Below are 16,632 nucleotides of genomic sequence, written 5' to 3'. Positions count from 1 at the left end.
ACATATGAAATTGGCGTTTTCTATAGGAGGAACATAAAGTCGTTTTTTTTTTAAATGAAATATATTAAATTAATCAAAGTATGTGCCATTGCTATGTATGCACTTTTGCCATCTCATAGGTAGTTCTTTGATCCCCTTACTAAAAAAACCATTCGGGCGGGAATCAATAAAATCTTTGAAGGCGGTTTGGACTGTGTCGCGCTTAAGAGAATGGCTAGCTAAAGGAGAGGTAGAAATGAGAGCCAGGGTTCAGCTTGACACAAATTTATTTATAGGTCAACGTGGGTTAGGCCTACACTACACGATCAGTCAGTTTTCAGTTGGTACGGATAGGGACTCCCCTGAGTCGAAGAGTATCGGCGTGGCAGTCCTCTTCTCCAGTGCCCAGGTAGGTAGGCAGGCAGGTCACGTGGCCGTTGCGTGCGCGTGGCGTGTAGCTCGGCTGCGCGGCGTGGTCAGCAACACGAAGGCAGGGGGTTGCCGAACCAGCACGTAGAGGGCGAGCCGTAGAAGTAGGTAGAAGTTCCGTGCAGTAGGTAAACCGTACCGTGGACGTAAGCGTGGACCTTGGAGTAGTAGCGTGGACCTTGGAGTAGTAGCGTGGACCTTGGACCCTGGAAAAGATGGAAATCCAACGCATCAGTACACCGTTATCGTCTAGGTTCCACATACCGTCATCAAGACCTACAGCAGAGTACCTAATCTAGCTTGATTGAGGCGGCAGTGGAAACCAGAACGGAATACCTAACATTAATTAAATAAGAAATAGTAATAATAAGGAAAGGCCGAAAGCGGTACACTAGCTGCAGCATAATTTGGAATAAAACTACGTTAATGCATTTAGGCAAGCTAGCGTAATTAAAATAAAAGAAATATAAAAGCTGATGATGATGGAATGTCTAAAATAGTCTAAATGATAATGCGTAATTGCATGTCCGCCATCTTGGCTGCTATAAGTGCGCAGTTAGTAAGTAGTTACGTTAGCTATTTGCTAACTCGTACGCGGCGTAAGCAGCGAATAAAATAAAATGGAAGCTAAGTTATACAAATCTATGAAATTAACACATTTAAAACACAATTTAATACGTAAGAAAGCTAGACAAATCTGTTCACAACTCACCCGAAAGTGGGGAAGATTCACACACTGAATTTAGACTTTAAGAATGAATAACTAACATAAGTTATTATATATTATGCAGCGATAAGACGTCCGTTCAGAGCGGAGCAAAGTGGAAATGCGCGCTGGTTAGAGAGACACGCACTCGGCGTCCCGCGGTCTGAGGTGGAATGGAAGGAGCGCTGGCCGCCGACCGCTGATGGCGGGGCAGGCGAGCCGGAGGATCGAGAGGGGATACGCATCTAGGCAGGTTCCAAAACAAAAGGGCCAGTGTTGTAGTTAGTGTCGATTTTAAGCGTTTATCGAAACGTCGATAGTTAGTATCGATAAGTTAGTACATATCGAATATGTAACTAAATAAATGTTTTATTTTGGTACTTAACTACTACTGTCTTACTAAATTAAACAATAAGATAGCTTGACACAAATTTATTCATAGGTCAACGTGGGTTAGGCCTACACTACACGATCAGTCAGTTTTCAGTTGGCACGGATAGGGACTCCCCTGAGTCGAAGAGTATCGGCGTGGAATCCCGATAACGCGACCGGCGTGGAAGTCCTCTTCTCCAGTGCCCAGGTAGGTAGGCAGGCAGGTCACGTGGCCGTTGCGTGCGCGTGGCGTGTAGCTCGGCTGCGCGGCGTGGTCAGCAACACGGAGGTAGGGGGTGCCGGACCAGCACGTAGAGGGCGAGCCGTAGAAGTAGGTAGAAGTTCCGTGCAGTCGGTAAACCGTACCGTGGACCCTGGAATAGATAGAAATCCAACGCATCAGTACACAGTTATCATCTAGGTTCCACATACCGTCATCAAAACCTACAGAAGAGCACCTAATCTAACTTGATTGAGGCGGCAGTGGAAACCAGAACGGAATACCTAACATTAATTAAATAAGAAATAGTAATAATAAGGAAAGGCCGAAAGCGGTACACTAGCTGCAGCATAATTTGGAATAAAACTACGTTAATGCATTTAGGCAAGCTAGCGTAATTAAAATAAAAGAAATATAAAAGCTGATGATGATGGAATGTCTAAAATAGTCTAAATGATAATGCGTAATTGCATGTCCGCCATCTTGGCTGCTATAAGTGCGCAGTTAGTAAGTAGTTACGTTAGCTATTTGCTAACTCGTAAGCGGCGTAAGCAGCGAATAAAATAAAATGGAAGCTAAGTTATACAAATCTATGAAATTAACACATTTAAAACACAATTTAATACGTAAGAAAGCTAGACAAATCTGTTCACAACTCACCCGAAAGTGGGGAAGATTCACACACTGAATTTAGACTTTAAGAATGAATAACTAACATAAGTTATTATATATTATGCAGCGATAAGACGTCCGTTCAGAGCGGAGCAAAGTGGAAATGCGCGCTGGTTAGAGAGACACGCACTCGGCGTCCCGCGGTCTGAGGTGGAATGGAAGGAGCGCTGGCCGCCGACCGCTGATGGCGGGGCAGGCGAGCCGGAGGATCGAGAGGGGATACGCATCTAGGCAGGTTCCAAAACAAAAGGGCCAGTGTTGTAGTTAGTGTCGATTTTAAGCGTTTATCGAAACGTCGATAGTTAGTATCGATAAGTTAGTACATATCGAATATGTAACTAAATAAATGTTTTATTTAGGTACGTAACTACTACTGTCTTACTAAATTAAATTTATATTAGGTAGGTATTTATGTCTAGAACATAAATAACGCTACAGTTACCCCGCTCGCTGCCCAAGGATTTTGCCTACTGATAGAAAAAAATCCGCAGCTAAACTAATGCTCCTATCAAAGATACTACCTTAAAAAAATATACTTCACTTTCAAATTCTGTCATACTTCACCTTTCAAAATAACCTTATTAAATATAATTTAAAATAATAAGGCGTCCTTACATAAAAAAGGCAACTGATATAAAAATCTGTTGACTTAAGCAGATGTCTTTGATAAGATATAAAAATTAAAGGGTAACTGTTTTAATGAGGGAAAAAAAATTGACTACTGTGCATAATTAACTAGCTTCAGGTCCTTAATATGCCAAGCACCAAGGTCCTTGCCAGTCATGTCCTGCAATTGATAAACTAGAGGAGATTTCTTCGCAGTGACTCGACATTTTAAAAATTTGGGGGCTAATTTCTTGCTGAAATGTTGGTCTTTGTCACTCTGAAAATACGTTCTCTTGTAAACTATGTCGTTAACTTGAAATTCGGCATTTCTTCGCCTTAAATTGTAACGAGACGAATTTTTCATGTGCGCTTTCCAAAGAGAAGCTTGGACGTTATTGAAGATACCGGCCAGATGACCAACATTCTCGCAATAAATATCGCGAGGTAAAAACAATACTTCGTCTCCCAAATCGGAATCCAGGTAGTGGGATCCGCAGGTGACGAGTTCCCTACCATGAACAAGAAATGATGGTGTATAACCGGTAGCTTCATTTACAGAATTGTTCATGGCGAATTGAATTTTGGGTAGGTTAGCATCCCATGACCTATGATCATTCTCAATGAAAGTTGAGACGCACGTCATGACAGTTTTGTTGTAACGCTCAACAGTGTTCACTTGAGGAGTGTACCTTGGCGTAAAATAAACATTAGGGACTTTATATTTCTTAAAGAAGGAATCCAAGTTTTTACTAATAAATTGGCTGCCGTTGTCCAAAAAGATGGTCTGGGGGACCCCGTGGACCAGAAAAACAGAATCCTCTAAGTGTTTGATGACACCATCGGCTGTTGCCCTTCGCATTGGAAACGTCAGGACATACTTAGAGAAGCAACATACTACCACTAGCAAGTATGTATTTTGCTTCCGACTCGAAGGTAGGGGGCCGACAAAATCGATGGAAATCATCTGGAAAGGACGAGAGCATTGTTTTGGCCTTCCCATCTCACCCAAGGTAGTATGGTTAGGCAGTTTATAAGCAAGGCAGGTGGGGCAAGAGGAAACAAACTTGACAATATCACCGTGCATACCCGGCCAGAAGTAGTGCAGAGCCAAACGATGGTAGGTTTTGTGAATCCCCAAGTGACCAGCTGTAGGTGTAGCATGGTTTTCGGATATCACTTGCTGACGCAATTCGTTTGGTACTACTTCTTTCCAAGCAAACTCAGAAGTGAGGTGACATTTGTTTCGGGAAAGTCGAAATAGGCGTTTGTCTTTAATTTGGAAGTTTTGAAAACCAGAAGGGTTATTCAAACATTGGTTATAAATACTTTTATACCAACTATCATTAGTGGTGGAAATGTAATCTGCTGTGGAAATTGCAGAGATAGGGACAGCACGGGAAAGGGCGTCGGGGATAACATTGTCTACACCTCTACGATGCTTAACCCGCGGATAGTCGCGCGTGGGTCGAAAAGACCCAGCACTCTATTTATACCTCGATAACTTTTAAAATATTTGATATTACTAATTGGCGTGCCTAGTACCTTTAAGTTACCATATAGGCTAGACGCACTCCCCACCCCGACCAGATTGCCCGCGGCACTTGGACAGGATGGACATTCAAAGTGAGTATGGGTCTTTTCGACCCATGAGCGACGCTTTGTGTCAGTATAATTTTTTTGATATTTTTTTAATTTTATTATTCTTTCTTTTCAGAAATGTCACGTAACCTTTTAGACGATCTTTGTAGAGATCACACTGCATTTTTATGCATTAATTGTAATCCGAATATGTGAAAATACCTAATTATATACTTAATCAATACAAGGAAGAAGTAATTTTGTATGTAAATTTATGTTAACTTTGAAGGCTGATTGTTGATTATTTTTTTATATAAAAAGTTAATTATTTTTTTGTTACTGAGAAGAATGGTTATTCGTTTAGATAAAACTAAGTTTTTTTTATTGATAAATATAAAATTAATAAAAATAAGCTGTAATTTATGTTCCTATGTAGATAAATAAGAACATGAAGCATAGTACTTTTGAAACTCTCAAAACATATTTTTTTATCCATAAATTCATAAATAATTTTTATTTGAATATAGATTTATTACTAACCTTACGTTTGATGTACAATAAAATCTAAATTTTCTTTTTTTTTCGAGAAAATAGATCAATTTACTTTCGGGTCTAAAAGACCCACATGCGACTGTTTGTGTCACGAAATTTGACGCGAGCACTGGCGGGTTAATATCGAAGTTAAACATCGAGAGACGGATACCCCAGCGAGCTAACCGGCCAGTTGGATTGTTTAGAGATAAGAACCACTTTAAGGCAGAATGATCTGTATAGACAGTGAATGACTGCCCATTTTCGAGGTAGCAGCGCCAATGTTCAAGTGCTATCAAAACGGCAAGAGTCTCTCTTTCCGTTATGCTATAGTTCTTTTCTGCTCCCGTAAGCGACTTGCTCATATACGCAATCGGACGTTCAACACCATCTACAGTTTGAGTCAGCATTGCACCTACCCCATAATTGCTGGCATCGGTGTGAACCTCAAACGGTAGGTTGTAGTCGGGACAGGAAAGAACGGGTGCTGATATGAGACACTCCTTTAGCTTGACAAAAGCGGCATCTGCTTCAGCAGACCAAGAAAATGGTGGGGCGTTCTTTCTGTTCGAAGTCAGCTTATTGAGTGGTCCAGCAATGGTGCTAAAATTTGGAACAAAGCGGCGGTACCAGGTAGCAGTCCCAAGGAAACGTTTTAGATCTTTCCTGGAAGTAGGGGTAGGGAAATTTAGGATCGCCTCTACCTTCTCGGGATCTGTCCGCAAGCCTTGTGCATCCACCACATAGCCTAAATATTTAAGCTGGCTGCGAAAAAATTGGCATTTATCAATATTTATTGTGAGATTAGCCTGCTGCAACTTTTGAAGAACACAGAGTAGAAGGGAAACGTGCTCTTCAAAGGAGCTACTCACAGTGACGATATCATCTAAGTAGCAGAAAGCTTTCAAATCGAAATCTGGCCCAAACAGTTTATCAACAAGACGTTGCTGAGTCGCAGGGGCATTGGTTAAGCCAAATGCTGTAGTTTTGAAGCGTAGGGAACCGCGTCCGGGAACGTAAAACGCCGTTTTGTCTCGGTCTTCCTCTGCGATAGGTATTTGCCAAAAAGCTTTTGACAAGTCGATTGAGGACATGTATTTAGCATCCCTAAGGTTGTCCAGGATTTCAGAGATGTAAGGAAGGCTATATGCATCTTTTTTAGTCACTGAGTTGAGCTTACGACTGTCGAGACAAAACCTAGGCTGACCGTTACGTTTGTAGACGATGAGGACTGGAGAGGACCACTCACTCTCACAAGGCTCTATTACGTCCAGCTTCAGCATTTCGTCTACCTCTTGTGTAAGGATACGCTGTTTCTCAGGTGACATGCGATAATACCTTTGACGGACGGGAGGGGAATCACCAGTATCAATGCGGTGGGTGATTAAAGAGGTCCTACCCAATCCCTTTCTTTCCATGGAGATATCTTTAAATTGTTCTATTAGATTGTCAGCAATGATGCGCTGCTTATCATCCAAATGATCATAAGAAGTGACATGAGTGTCGGTGGAAAGGGACAAAACTGAAATAGGGGCTACATTAGAACTGGTTATGTCGATAGAGCCAAGATACTTGGGACATAACTGGAATTTACGCCAAAAATCGATACCTAATATGAGAGGAGTATCAATTGCAGGAACCACATAAGCTCTAATGATATGAAGGTTACCCTCAAATGTGATAGGTAAATTCACATAGCCAACACTCTTAATAGTTTGACCACCAGCAGCAACTACAGTCACGCAGTCATCTTTTAGAATGGGACAATCTAATTTTAGGTCATTATAACTGTTGTTACCTAAGATGGTAACGGCAGCACCAGAATCAAGCAAGCCACAAGCTTGTATGTTGTTAATCAAAATATTTGCGTAAGGCCTAGAATCGTTTTCTGGTTTAGATTGCAGAATTGAAGTTACTTTATAGTAAGTGGAGAAATTTTTGATGAACTTTAACCAACAAGCCCAATCTTGTTCATCAAAGTTGTTGGTACTACAATTCTGCTTATTTAGTTTTTTGGCCGAAAAGAAGTGTTTTGGCAATCGGGACAGTCATGAAATTTGACGTCGGGACGACCACAGCGGAAACAAACAATTTTACGTTCAGCTTTACAGCTTCTAAGTCCATGGGTATCAACCCGGCAGCGAGGACAGAAAAGCTTCTTTTCAACTGTGTGAACAGGTTTAGGACCTTGAAAAGTTTGTCTATAATTATTATTATTACCATTGTTTTGAAAGTTAGGCTTGTTATGGTAATTTGTGTAGCCGGATCTTTGATTTTGACCATAGTTGGGGTATTTATTGTTACCAGAATACGGTTTAGGGTAAGATTTTACGTTTTCTGAAGGTGCTGTGTGATAAGGGTAGGCATAATCCGGAGCCATAGTAGCAGAGGTTATCTTAGGTGGTTCGTGAAATTGAGACAATCGTGATTGCACGTTCTCATAATTCTTGCAGAGAATTCTAAGCGACTCGATGTCTTTGATATCTGGGGAAGACGTTAGTACTGTGGCATATGCAGGACGAATATTATGCAAAATAATCTCCAATTTCTCCTCTTCGGACAGTTCCCTATTTAGCTGAGAGAACATACCTGCCAAAATTGAGAGATATATGGTTATATTCTCCTTCTCACCTTGCGTACGTGCCCTAATTTCAGAAAGAAAACGGTAGTCGTAATCCGCATGAGTGAAATCGTCTTTCAAGCGTTCACAGACCTGATCCCATGAGGATACCTGCTCTTTGATACAGCGAAACCAATGTAAGGCCTCGTCAGTAAAAATCTCGGTTGCAAAGGACAACACCTTATTCGGGGAGATATTACGCGCCTTGATAAACTCGTTCACCCGTATTATAAATGCGCGGGCACAAGATTTGCCATTAAATCGCAGACTAGAGAAGTCGTTGGAAGAACCGCGGTCACACGTGACGTTAATTTGAGGAATTGGGCCGATGGGAGTGTAGTTACCTTGCGAAGTTTGGGGCTGAGGCTCATTGTCAGCGAACTTAAATTCACCCAATTCTTCAGTTAATGAGTGAAAGCGGCCTATAGAGACTTCCAAAGCTTCCAGCATTTGGGGTGAAGTAGATGCATCAATACGATTGATCCTATGGAACAAGTGGCTAGCGAGGTTTTGAGCACGTTTAAATACATTTAGGTCAGGTTTGGTATTCAACGTTTTGATAAAACTCTCCAGTTTATCCAAACTCAAGTTTACTCCGGCTATATCCTCCTTTATATTTATTGAAGATTCTAAAATATCCTCCGAAGGAAACAATCGACATAATTTCGTTATTTGTTTGCGCAATTCTTCAACCGTGCCATCAGCTTTCTCACCACGAATAGCTACTTCGTAGGAAAGCTCGGGCTTTTGAAGAGACAAAAATTTTATAACACGTGCCATATTTTAGGTTAGAATTTGGAAAAAAAAATCTCGCAAATCTAAAGTGAACCAGTAAGTGTGAACAGATTTACCTAAACTAAATGATTCCGTTCTGTTACAAAAAAAATTACTAGACAATTCTTTCCTTTGCACACAAAAAAAATTTACAGAGATAAAAAAAATTGCAAAGTGTGCAAAACACGCTGGAATAAAATATATAACTAATGTCCTGTGCGAAACAAAATGAACAGAAAATTAAGGAAAATAGAAAACAATATTTTATCGATATCGATAAATTTAAATTTTGTCACAACACTAAAATATTGGAATGTCGCACAGCACTTTAGTTACGAAGTGTAGCTGAAATAAATAGAAAAAAAGTCTTTACAAATTGCACGCACACAAATCAAGCTACGTCACCAACCAAAAAATGACTGACCGTTAGAACCACGTGGAGGGCGCCAGTGTCCAAGGTCCACGCTACTACTCCAAGGTCCACGCTACTACTCCAAGGTCCACGCTACTACTCCAAGGTCCACGCTACTACTCCAAGGTCCACGCTTACGTCCACGGTATGGTATACCGACTCCGCGGTTCACCTACGTGGCTTCTACGGCTCGCCCTCTACGTGCTGGTTCGGCAACCCCCTACCTTCGTGTTGCCGACCACGCCGCGCAGCCGAGCTACACGCCACGCGCACGCAACGGCCACGTGACCTGCCTGCCTACCTACCTGGGCACTGGAGAAGAGGACTTCCACGCCGGTCGCGTTATCGGGATTCCACGCCGATACTCTTCGACTCAGGGGAGTCCCTATCCGTGCCAACTGAAAACTGACTGATCGTGTAGTGTAGGCCTAACCCACGTTGACCTTTAAATAAATTTGTGTCAAGCTGAACCCTGGCTACTCATTTCTACTCTCCTCTTAGCTAGCCATTTTTCATAAGCGCGCGTGTCGCGCTTTTAGTCAATTTTCGCTTAGGGCAGGATTTGGCTGGTTCGCCAGGGTTCAGCCATTGCGATGAGCGCTTCCGATTATCGTAGAGGATCCACTTTTCATCACAGGTAATGATTCGATTTAAAATTCCTTCATTATTGTGCCAGTTGAGTAACGTAACGCAGCAGTCGACGCGCGTTTGTCGGTTTGCTTCACTCAATTCATGAGGTTCCACCCACCTTTCAAGCTTTTTCACCTTCCCAATTTGCTTCAAGTGGATTAGAATAGTTTTATCACTAACACCGGAGCCTGCAGCTAACTCGGACGTGGTTTGCGATGGATCCGCTTCAACAATAGCCTTCAATTCTTCATTATCAACTTTGGTCTCCGGCCGTCCACGAGGCTTGTTCTGCAGGTCGAAATTTCCCGAACGAAAACGTTGGAACCAAAAACGCACTGTGTTTTCTTTTTCGACACCGTCACCATACACATCATTAATCCTTCGAGCCGTTTCTGCAGCACTGGTGCCACGGTGGAACTCATACTCGTAAATAACGCGATATTTCAAGTTTTCCATTTTGTAAACAGAGTGACACAAAGAAAAAAACAAAGAAGAAAAAACAAATGAATTAGGGGGTTTGAAACACAAATGCGTGAGTAAATAGCTGTATGAATTTGAATTTGGAATTCCTAACCATAAAGGTAATATTTGAGATCAAAGTGGCCAGTACGACAAAACGCCAATTTCATATGTAAGGACCTAATATAATAATACATTTATATATGTCGCAGGCATCTGGTTTAATCTCCTGTTTGATTGAACCGCTAGCCCGTTCATAGGATGACGCTACTCAGTTGTATGACTAGGCCGAACGTTGATTGCACAAGCGTCACAAAACGTCCAACTAGTTAGCGAACTTAAAATCCGTCAGGTGGTGAATAAAACAAATATGGCGTCTAACAGCGAACAGCTGACACAAAAAGCACTTGTATTGTTATTTTTTGCAAATAAATTAGCTTTAAAGTGCGTTATTTATGTTAAAATAGTGTGACAACATGGATCTACCTATTATTACACCGCCGGCGGATAGTTTCAAAGAAAAAAATGTGCTGAAACAGGATAATTATGAACAACAATATCAAGGTACGTTTATTGTTATTGTTTAGTTAATTTGTGAGACGAGAGCTTTGTAACATAGCCTTTTTGTTGACTCTTGTCTGGTCATGTTCATCCTAACCAGACATTACAAAGTTGCTATACTACATCCCATTTAACGACTTCGCTGAATAACGTTCAGTCAAGACGTTGGACGTTACAGTCAACCACTTGACGAGTTGTTCCTTAGTCATACAACTGAGTAGCGTCATCCAATGAACGGGCTAGCGGTTCAATCAAACAGGAGATTAAACCAGATGCCTGCGACATATATACTTATACTACTTATACATACATTTATATATTAAACACTAAAACAGAGGTACATGAAAAGGCTGATTGTTTCTAGGTTCTCCAAATAGGCATTACCTAGCTGATCTATTAGTATTTTTACTTTTTGGAAAAACGCCTCTGAAGAGAAGTTATGATTTTTTAAATGTTGGGAACGCAAGACAGTACCTATTGTACAGTTTGTATGCGAAAATCATTGTGCAGCGATTATAGGATTTTCCAACCTCCGTTTACGTCAACTATAAAAAGTAAAAAAAGTAAAAAAAAATTAGTGTAGTTAGTATCGAAAATAGTATCGAATTTCCCACTTTACTGTCATCATTTCTTCTTAAAACTTTAGAACGACTGTGTGACAGATATATACGTGACGGTGCACTTTCCGTGAAACCTGTTCATCCTAACCAACATGCATACCAACCGGGTAAGTCAACAGAGTCGGCCTTACACGCAGTGGTAAGCAAAATTCAAAAAATTCAATATTGTTACAACAATCCTGCCTTGCAGTTTTTATCGATATTGAAGGAGCTTTTGATAAAACTATGTTCAATAGCATAAGTAATAACCTTAAAAATCATGATGTAGACTCGGTCATCAGTGCCTGGATAACAAATATGCTTAAATCAAGAACAGTATCTTTTACTTCAACAAATACAATAAGATGCAAAGTAGCAAAGGGATTTCCGCAGGGTGGAGTGTTATCTCCATTGCTGTGGGTTTTAGTTGTGAATGATCTACTTTGCGATCTAAATAATAAAGGTTTTACAACAATAGCCTACGCCGATGACGTTACGATTCTCATTGGCGGTCTGTTTGTAAATACCTTATGTGAAAGGATGCAACTTGCACTGAACATCATAGAGGAATGGTGTCACAAACATGAATTGTCAGTGAACTCAACCAAAACGGAAATGGTTCTATTTACCAAAAATACTAAGATAGGTAATTTAAAGCTACCTAAACTTTTTAATACAACCTTAAAGTTAACAAATGAGGTAAAGTATCTCGGCATATGGCTAGACCACCGCCTAAGCTGGTCTAAACATGTGGAGAAAACCCTAAGTAAACAACAATATCCCTATACCAAACTAGGAAACTTGTTGGATCCAAATGGAGACTCAAGCCAAAGCTGTGTAAATGGTTGTACACAGCGGTGGTCAGACCTATAATAACATATGGAGCAGTGGTTTGGTGGCAAAGATCGAACCTCATTACTGTGAAAAACAAACTACGACAGTTTCAAAGGCTTGCATGCGTTTCAATCACCGGATGTATGAAGTCAACCCCAACAGCCGCCCTAGAAATAATTCTAGGACTTCCACCACTCGATATTATCATCAAGCAGGAAGCTAAAGCGGCGGCGATAAGGCTAAGTAACATGGGACTATGGTCAACGAATACTACTGCACAGGGACACAGTCGCATACTTGACATTGCCAAGTTGTCGGCTCCCGGGTCCACTGACTGAATGCAGCGACACTACTATAAAGACGTTTATTTTCAACAGAAGCTACACTATCCAGCGAGATCAGTGTGGCACATCAGACGAAAACAATTACGACATCAATATCTACATTGACGGAGCCAAGAACAAGAAGGGCAGCGGTGGAGGTGTCTTCTGCCCGGAACTTAATTTACAATACTCTGTCAGCTTCGGGAACAAAGCTACTGTTTTTCAGGCAGAAGCTGCCAGCCTACTTGACGGAGCTACACAAATAAAAGACACAAAAAATAGCAATATCTGCTTCTACACAGACAGTATGGCTATTTTAGGTGCCTTAGGCAGAACTATAACAAAATCTAAAATAATTTTAGAATGTCACAGAACACTGGCAAACCTACGCATTTCAAATAATGTAACAGTACAGTGCCACATACTTATCTGTTCCGGTAAGAGTTCACGTAAATTTCTAATATTTCTTCATTCTCTAGGATGTTAAGTGCTCCCGTAAGGGCAATTTTCCCTTGCGGTTTAAATAAATCCATGTAATCTATATCAATATATAATTTATTAGTGAGTAACGAGATATGGACCAATTTAATTCGTTCTCACCGGAACAGATAAGTTTGTGGCACTATACAGTGGATTAAAAGTCATAACGACAACATAGGAAATTGCGAGGCTGACCGACTAGCAAGAATGGGATCAAATACCCTACCAATAGGGCCAGAACCATTTATTAGTTTGTCATCAAAGGCAATAAGGCAAGGTCTCACCGATAAAACACTATCTGAACACAATCAGGAGTGGAAAAATCGTGTAGATTGCAGACAAACTAAAGCGTTTATTGTATCACACAACCATAAACTTACACGCTACTTACTCAACCTGTCCCGTAGTAATATATCATTAATGGTAGGATTAATAACAGGGCATTGTTGCGTGAATAAACACTTATATACCATAGGTAACTCAACTAGTCCCTTATGTAGGACATGTAAGGAAGTAGATGAGACGGTTGAACATATTCTGTTGGCTTGTCCACCTACTACAGAAACAAGATTATCTATTCTTGGACCAACAGAGCGCCTACCTCAGCTATTACAACACCCAGGCCTGCTACTCCATTTTACTCGGGAGCTAGGCTGGCTGAGCTGAAATCAACGGGATATGTACAAAGGTTCCACTCGAGAGAGCCACGTACAGGAACTTCACCCCCTATGAGAATAGAATAGAATAGAATTCCCACTTTACTTTATATTAGTTATATAATTATTTAGATACTTTTAAACGTTTTGGAATCCGAAAGAGTGAAGCTACCATGTCACAAGTCCCTAATTTACAATTCTATTTCAGGTACAAAGGTACAACGGCGCGCCGACAGTGAGCGTCAACTTCCTCCTGCTGCTAGTCTCCTTGGTGACTTCCATCATCCTAACAAATAATACCAAAATGTGATTCTAAAATAGTTTAAGGCAATAATAATTTATGGAGAATTTGAACATTTTAAATGAACTGTCTTTCCTCTTAATTAGAAGTTCAAGATTGGGACACAGGAATTCCGACTTTTTTGACAATAACTAGTTACAAAGAGTCGATTTATAAACCTACAACAAGAAAATATGGGTAATTTTGTATTTTTTATATTAAGTATAATATAACAATGCTTTTTTACAAAACCCCTGTGAAAATTTTATTTAAGGTAAACGTAGCTATTAACGCCCCTTTTGACTCCTAGCTCGCGTGAACTCTAGGGCACAACAAGTATGCAAAACGTTTCGCATATTTCTTCTTAAGTAACATATTTTTAAATATAATTTTCAATTATTCGAGTACATATCATACTGAAATAAAATTAGGTATACTTAAAGAAAAAAGGGTGCGCAAGGAAAGATATAAAAAAAAAACATTTATAAGCTGTTATAAAAATATATTTAATTTTAATATAAGAGAAAATGTCGAATAATCAACATCATCGAGTTAACTAGTTACTTTACAAAAGTTGCTCAGAAGAACAAAAAACATAATAAACGGAAATGCAAAAAATATGTATATCTACTCACCTAAAAGCCACTTTTTCAATATGAATTTCCAAACTTGTGAATTATTCTGTATAAATTTAGAAAATAAATCGTACCTAAATCATCATCGGTACGGTACTTAATTCAAAAATAAATGATTTCGGAATACATTATCCATATTGAGGTTACGAAGGCGAGTAGCATCAAACTGCTGACGTCAGCAGCCACGGCGGTGTTGTGACTGAGCTTGTGCACAACCTCAACCTGGTTTTGTCGTAACTGGAAAAAATATTTTTAAAATTATAATGTAAATCGAGGGTATCAGCTTCCTACTTACTTGCTTACCGTGGAAGATTAAAAATGTCATAAATAAGTATTAAGGGAAAAAAAACTATTTATGGGGCTGTCATTTTCACCTGTGGGGTGCAAGGGTGCAGTACAGCGGGGCAGCGGCCCAAGTCTGTGAGCCTTACCTCAAGAACTAAAGACAGTACTTAACAGATGTTTAACGAGAGTTTTGTCAAACGCATAATAAATCTCCAAACTATCGTTTTAACACTTATTAAACAATGTTTCAAGTTTTTGTGATAATACAGTTTATCTTTCTATATTTTATTATAACTACTCACAGTGTTGTTGATCCAGTTGGTGTAGCTAGAGACGCGCGTGAACACGTGAGGGTAGAAGGAATCGGCGCATCTCATCGCAAATGAGGTCACCCCCACCACCACCCCGTTGTACACCAGGGGACCACCGGAGTCACCCTTGCAAGTGCCGGCTCCTGTAGGGGACAAACTCTTATTGTTAACCAAGATAGGAATGACGACTTGACGAGTCTGGAAAATACCCAACGTGTGTGGACAGACACAAACTTTCTCACAAACATTCATGAATCCTGTGACTTTGAAGCGGGTCTTTTTTTCATCAAAACTCAAACGCACTCAATAGAACTCGTCAAACGTCTCCATAAGTCGGTCCAGCCTGTCGACTTCATAAGTCAGATAAACGAGCTTACCTCCAACACCAAGCAGCCCCGCGCAGAGCATGTTGTTGTATGAGAATCTCGGATAACGTGCGGCGCAGGTGTCTCGGTCCACCTTGCGCAGCCCCACGAGTCGCAGGCCGATGGGGCTTGACTTGATGCATTTCATCTACGGGGTATTACAGTCGTGGTATAAGAAGCCGACAGAAATTACTAAATGGATCATTGGGGTATCATACCAAACATGGGGTTTATTTCCATTTATTATCAAATAGGATATAAGGTCATTATTCACCTATGGTTGCCGATAAAATCCGCAAGGTGAAGTGTTAGATACTCACATCAGTCCGTCCCCACCCGACAGCTACCACAGACGCGTTGTCCGGGACCACATACCCCCCCGGGGGGATGACGGCTGGCTGCACCGAGCTGCTCCGGTAGTTGCTCACACTGGTCGACAGCACCAACATTGCAACGTCGTTGTCTTTACTCTCCGAATATTTGTAATCCTCGTGGACCAAGGTCTTGGACGTCTCATGCTTTGAGCCTCCGCGGTCATTGTAGGTGGATCCGACGCGAATGACAACTTTAGATGCCCTCAAGATGGTAGTGTCATTGATTATTCTGGAAAGATTTTATGGTATGGTGTAAAGTACCTAGATCATTCACCGCATGACTCGATACTACAGTGGCAAAGGGTTCACACCTGTAACACAATTCACATCGGGTTCTCTTTTGGATTGACTATTTTAAATTTAAAATAGTAAATATATGCGCTACACGGTGCGTTTGGATGTTTGTCCACCACCACCGTCACCATCCGTGACGCTCCGTCAGCGAGAACGACATGAAGGATGACGGCTCTCGGACACTTCATGGCCATGTTAAATGATATCACAAAATTGGCGCTTCAAACGGATGTTACGAATTTTATCTAATGGTTGCGCTAGTTCTGCGTATAATAGCGCCTTAAAGGCGCAGCGAAGCTCTTGGGGGCAGCTCGTAAATTAATGAAAGGGAAATATAGTGAGACGTTCATGATAATTTAGAGAATGGCCTACCGCTAAATCGTAACTAAGTACTTACAACATTTTGGAATTTAATACCGAAATAAGCAGTGTGCAGCGGTGAGCACGTGGTGCTGTGTAAGTATCACGCCCCCACAGGCACCCCCCAGCAGCCTCTGACCACGCATCTGCAAATACAGTGATAAAGTACGTTACAATGAGGGCTATATAATAACTAACCGTATATTCAAAATAACATAAGGCTACGTCAAACAGAAAGCATTACCAGCGCGCGTCAGAGCGCTAACATGACGCCGAGCTATGACGCC

At 40.9% G+C, this 16,632-nt stretch overlaps 2 protein-coding genes and 1 long non-coding RNA gene across 3 annotated transcripts in view; 2 read left to right on the top strand and 1 right to left on the bottom strand.

Moving 5' to 3' along the window:
• Positions 1-13,968, top strand: part of LOC125490770 (trypsin CFT-1-like) — a 56,819-nt gene extending 42,851 nt beyond the window's left edge. The window contains exon 5 of the mRNA XM_048631038.1: positions 13,650-13,968. Coding sequence (XP_048486995.1) covers positions 13,650-13,751 — 102 coding nt within the window. The 3' untranslated portion in view covers positions 13,752-13,968. The remainder of the gene's footprint in view (positions 1-13,649) is intronic.
• LOC125490772 lies at positions 415-2,030 on the top strand. The gene is made up of 2 exons (XR_007267902.1): positions 415-554; positions 1,839-2,030. It is a non-coding gene; the product is annotated as an uncharacterized LOC125490772 (long non-coding RNA).
• A 346-nt stretch (positions 13,969-14,314) lies between the features above and the next one.
• On the bottom strand, positions 14,315-16,387 carry LOC105392862 (trypsin CFT-1). Its single transcript, XM_048631115.1, has 5 exons — positions 16,383-16,387; positions 15,638-15,920; positions 15,330-15,465; positions 14,944-15,095; positions 14,315-14,593 (listed from the first exon to the last, which is right to left on the bottom strand). Exons 1-5 carry the CDS (start codon positions 16,385-16,387, stop codon positions 14,459-14,461), a joined length of 711 nt encoding a protein of 236 aa, XP_048487072.1. The 3' UTR covers positions 14,315-14,458.
• Positions 16,388-16,632: the final 245 nt, after the last annotated feature.

The sequence above is a fragment of the Plutella xylostella genome, chromosome 27 (assembly GCF_932276165.1).
Source record: "Plutella xylostella chromosome 27, ilPluXylo3.1, whole genome shotgun sequence".
Classification (NCBI taxonomy): domain Eukaryota; kingdom Metazoa; phylum Arthropoda; class Insecta; order Lepidoptera; family Plutellidae; genus Plutella; species Plutella xylostella.
This window is presented reverse-complemented; position numbering and strand designations above follow the sequence as displayed.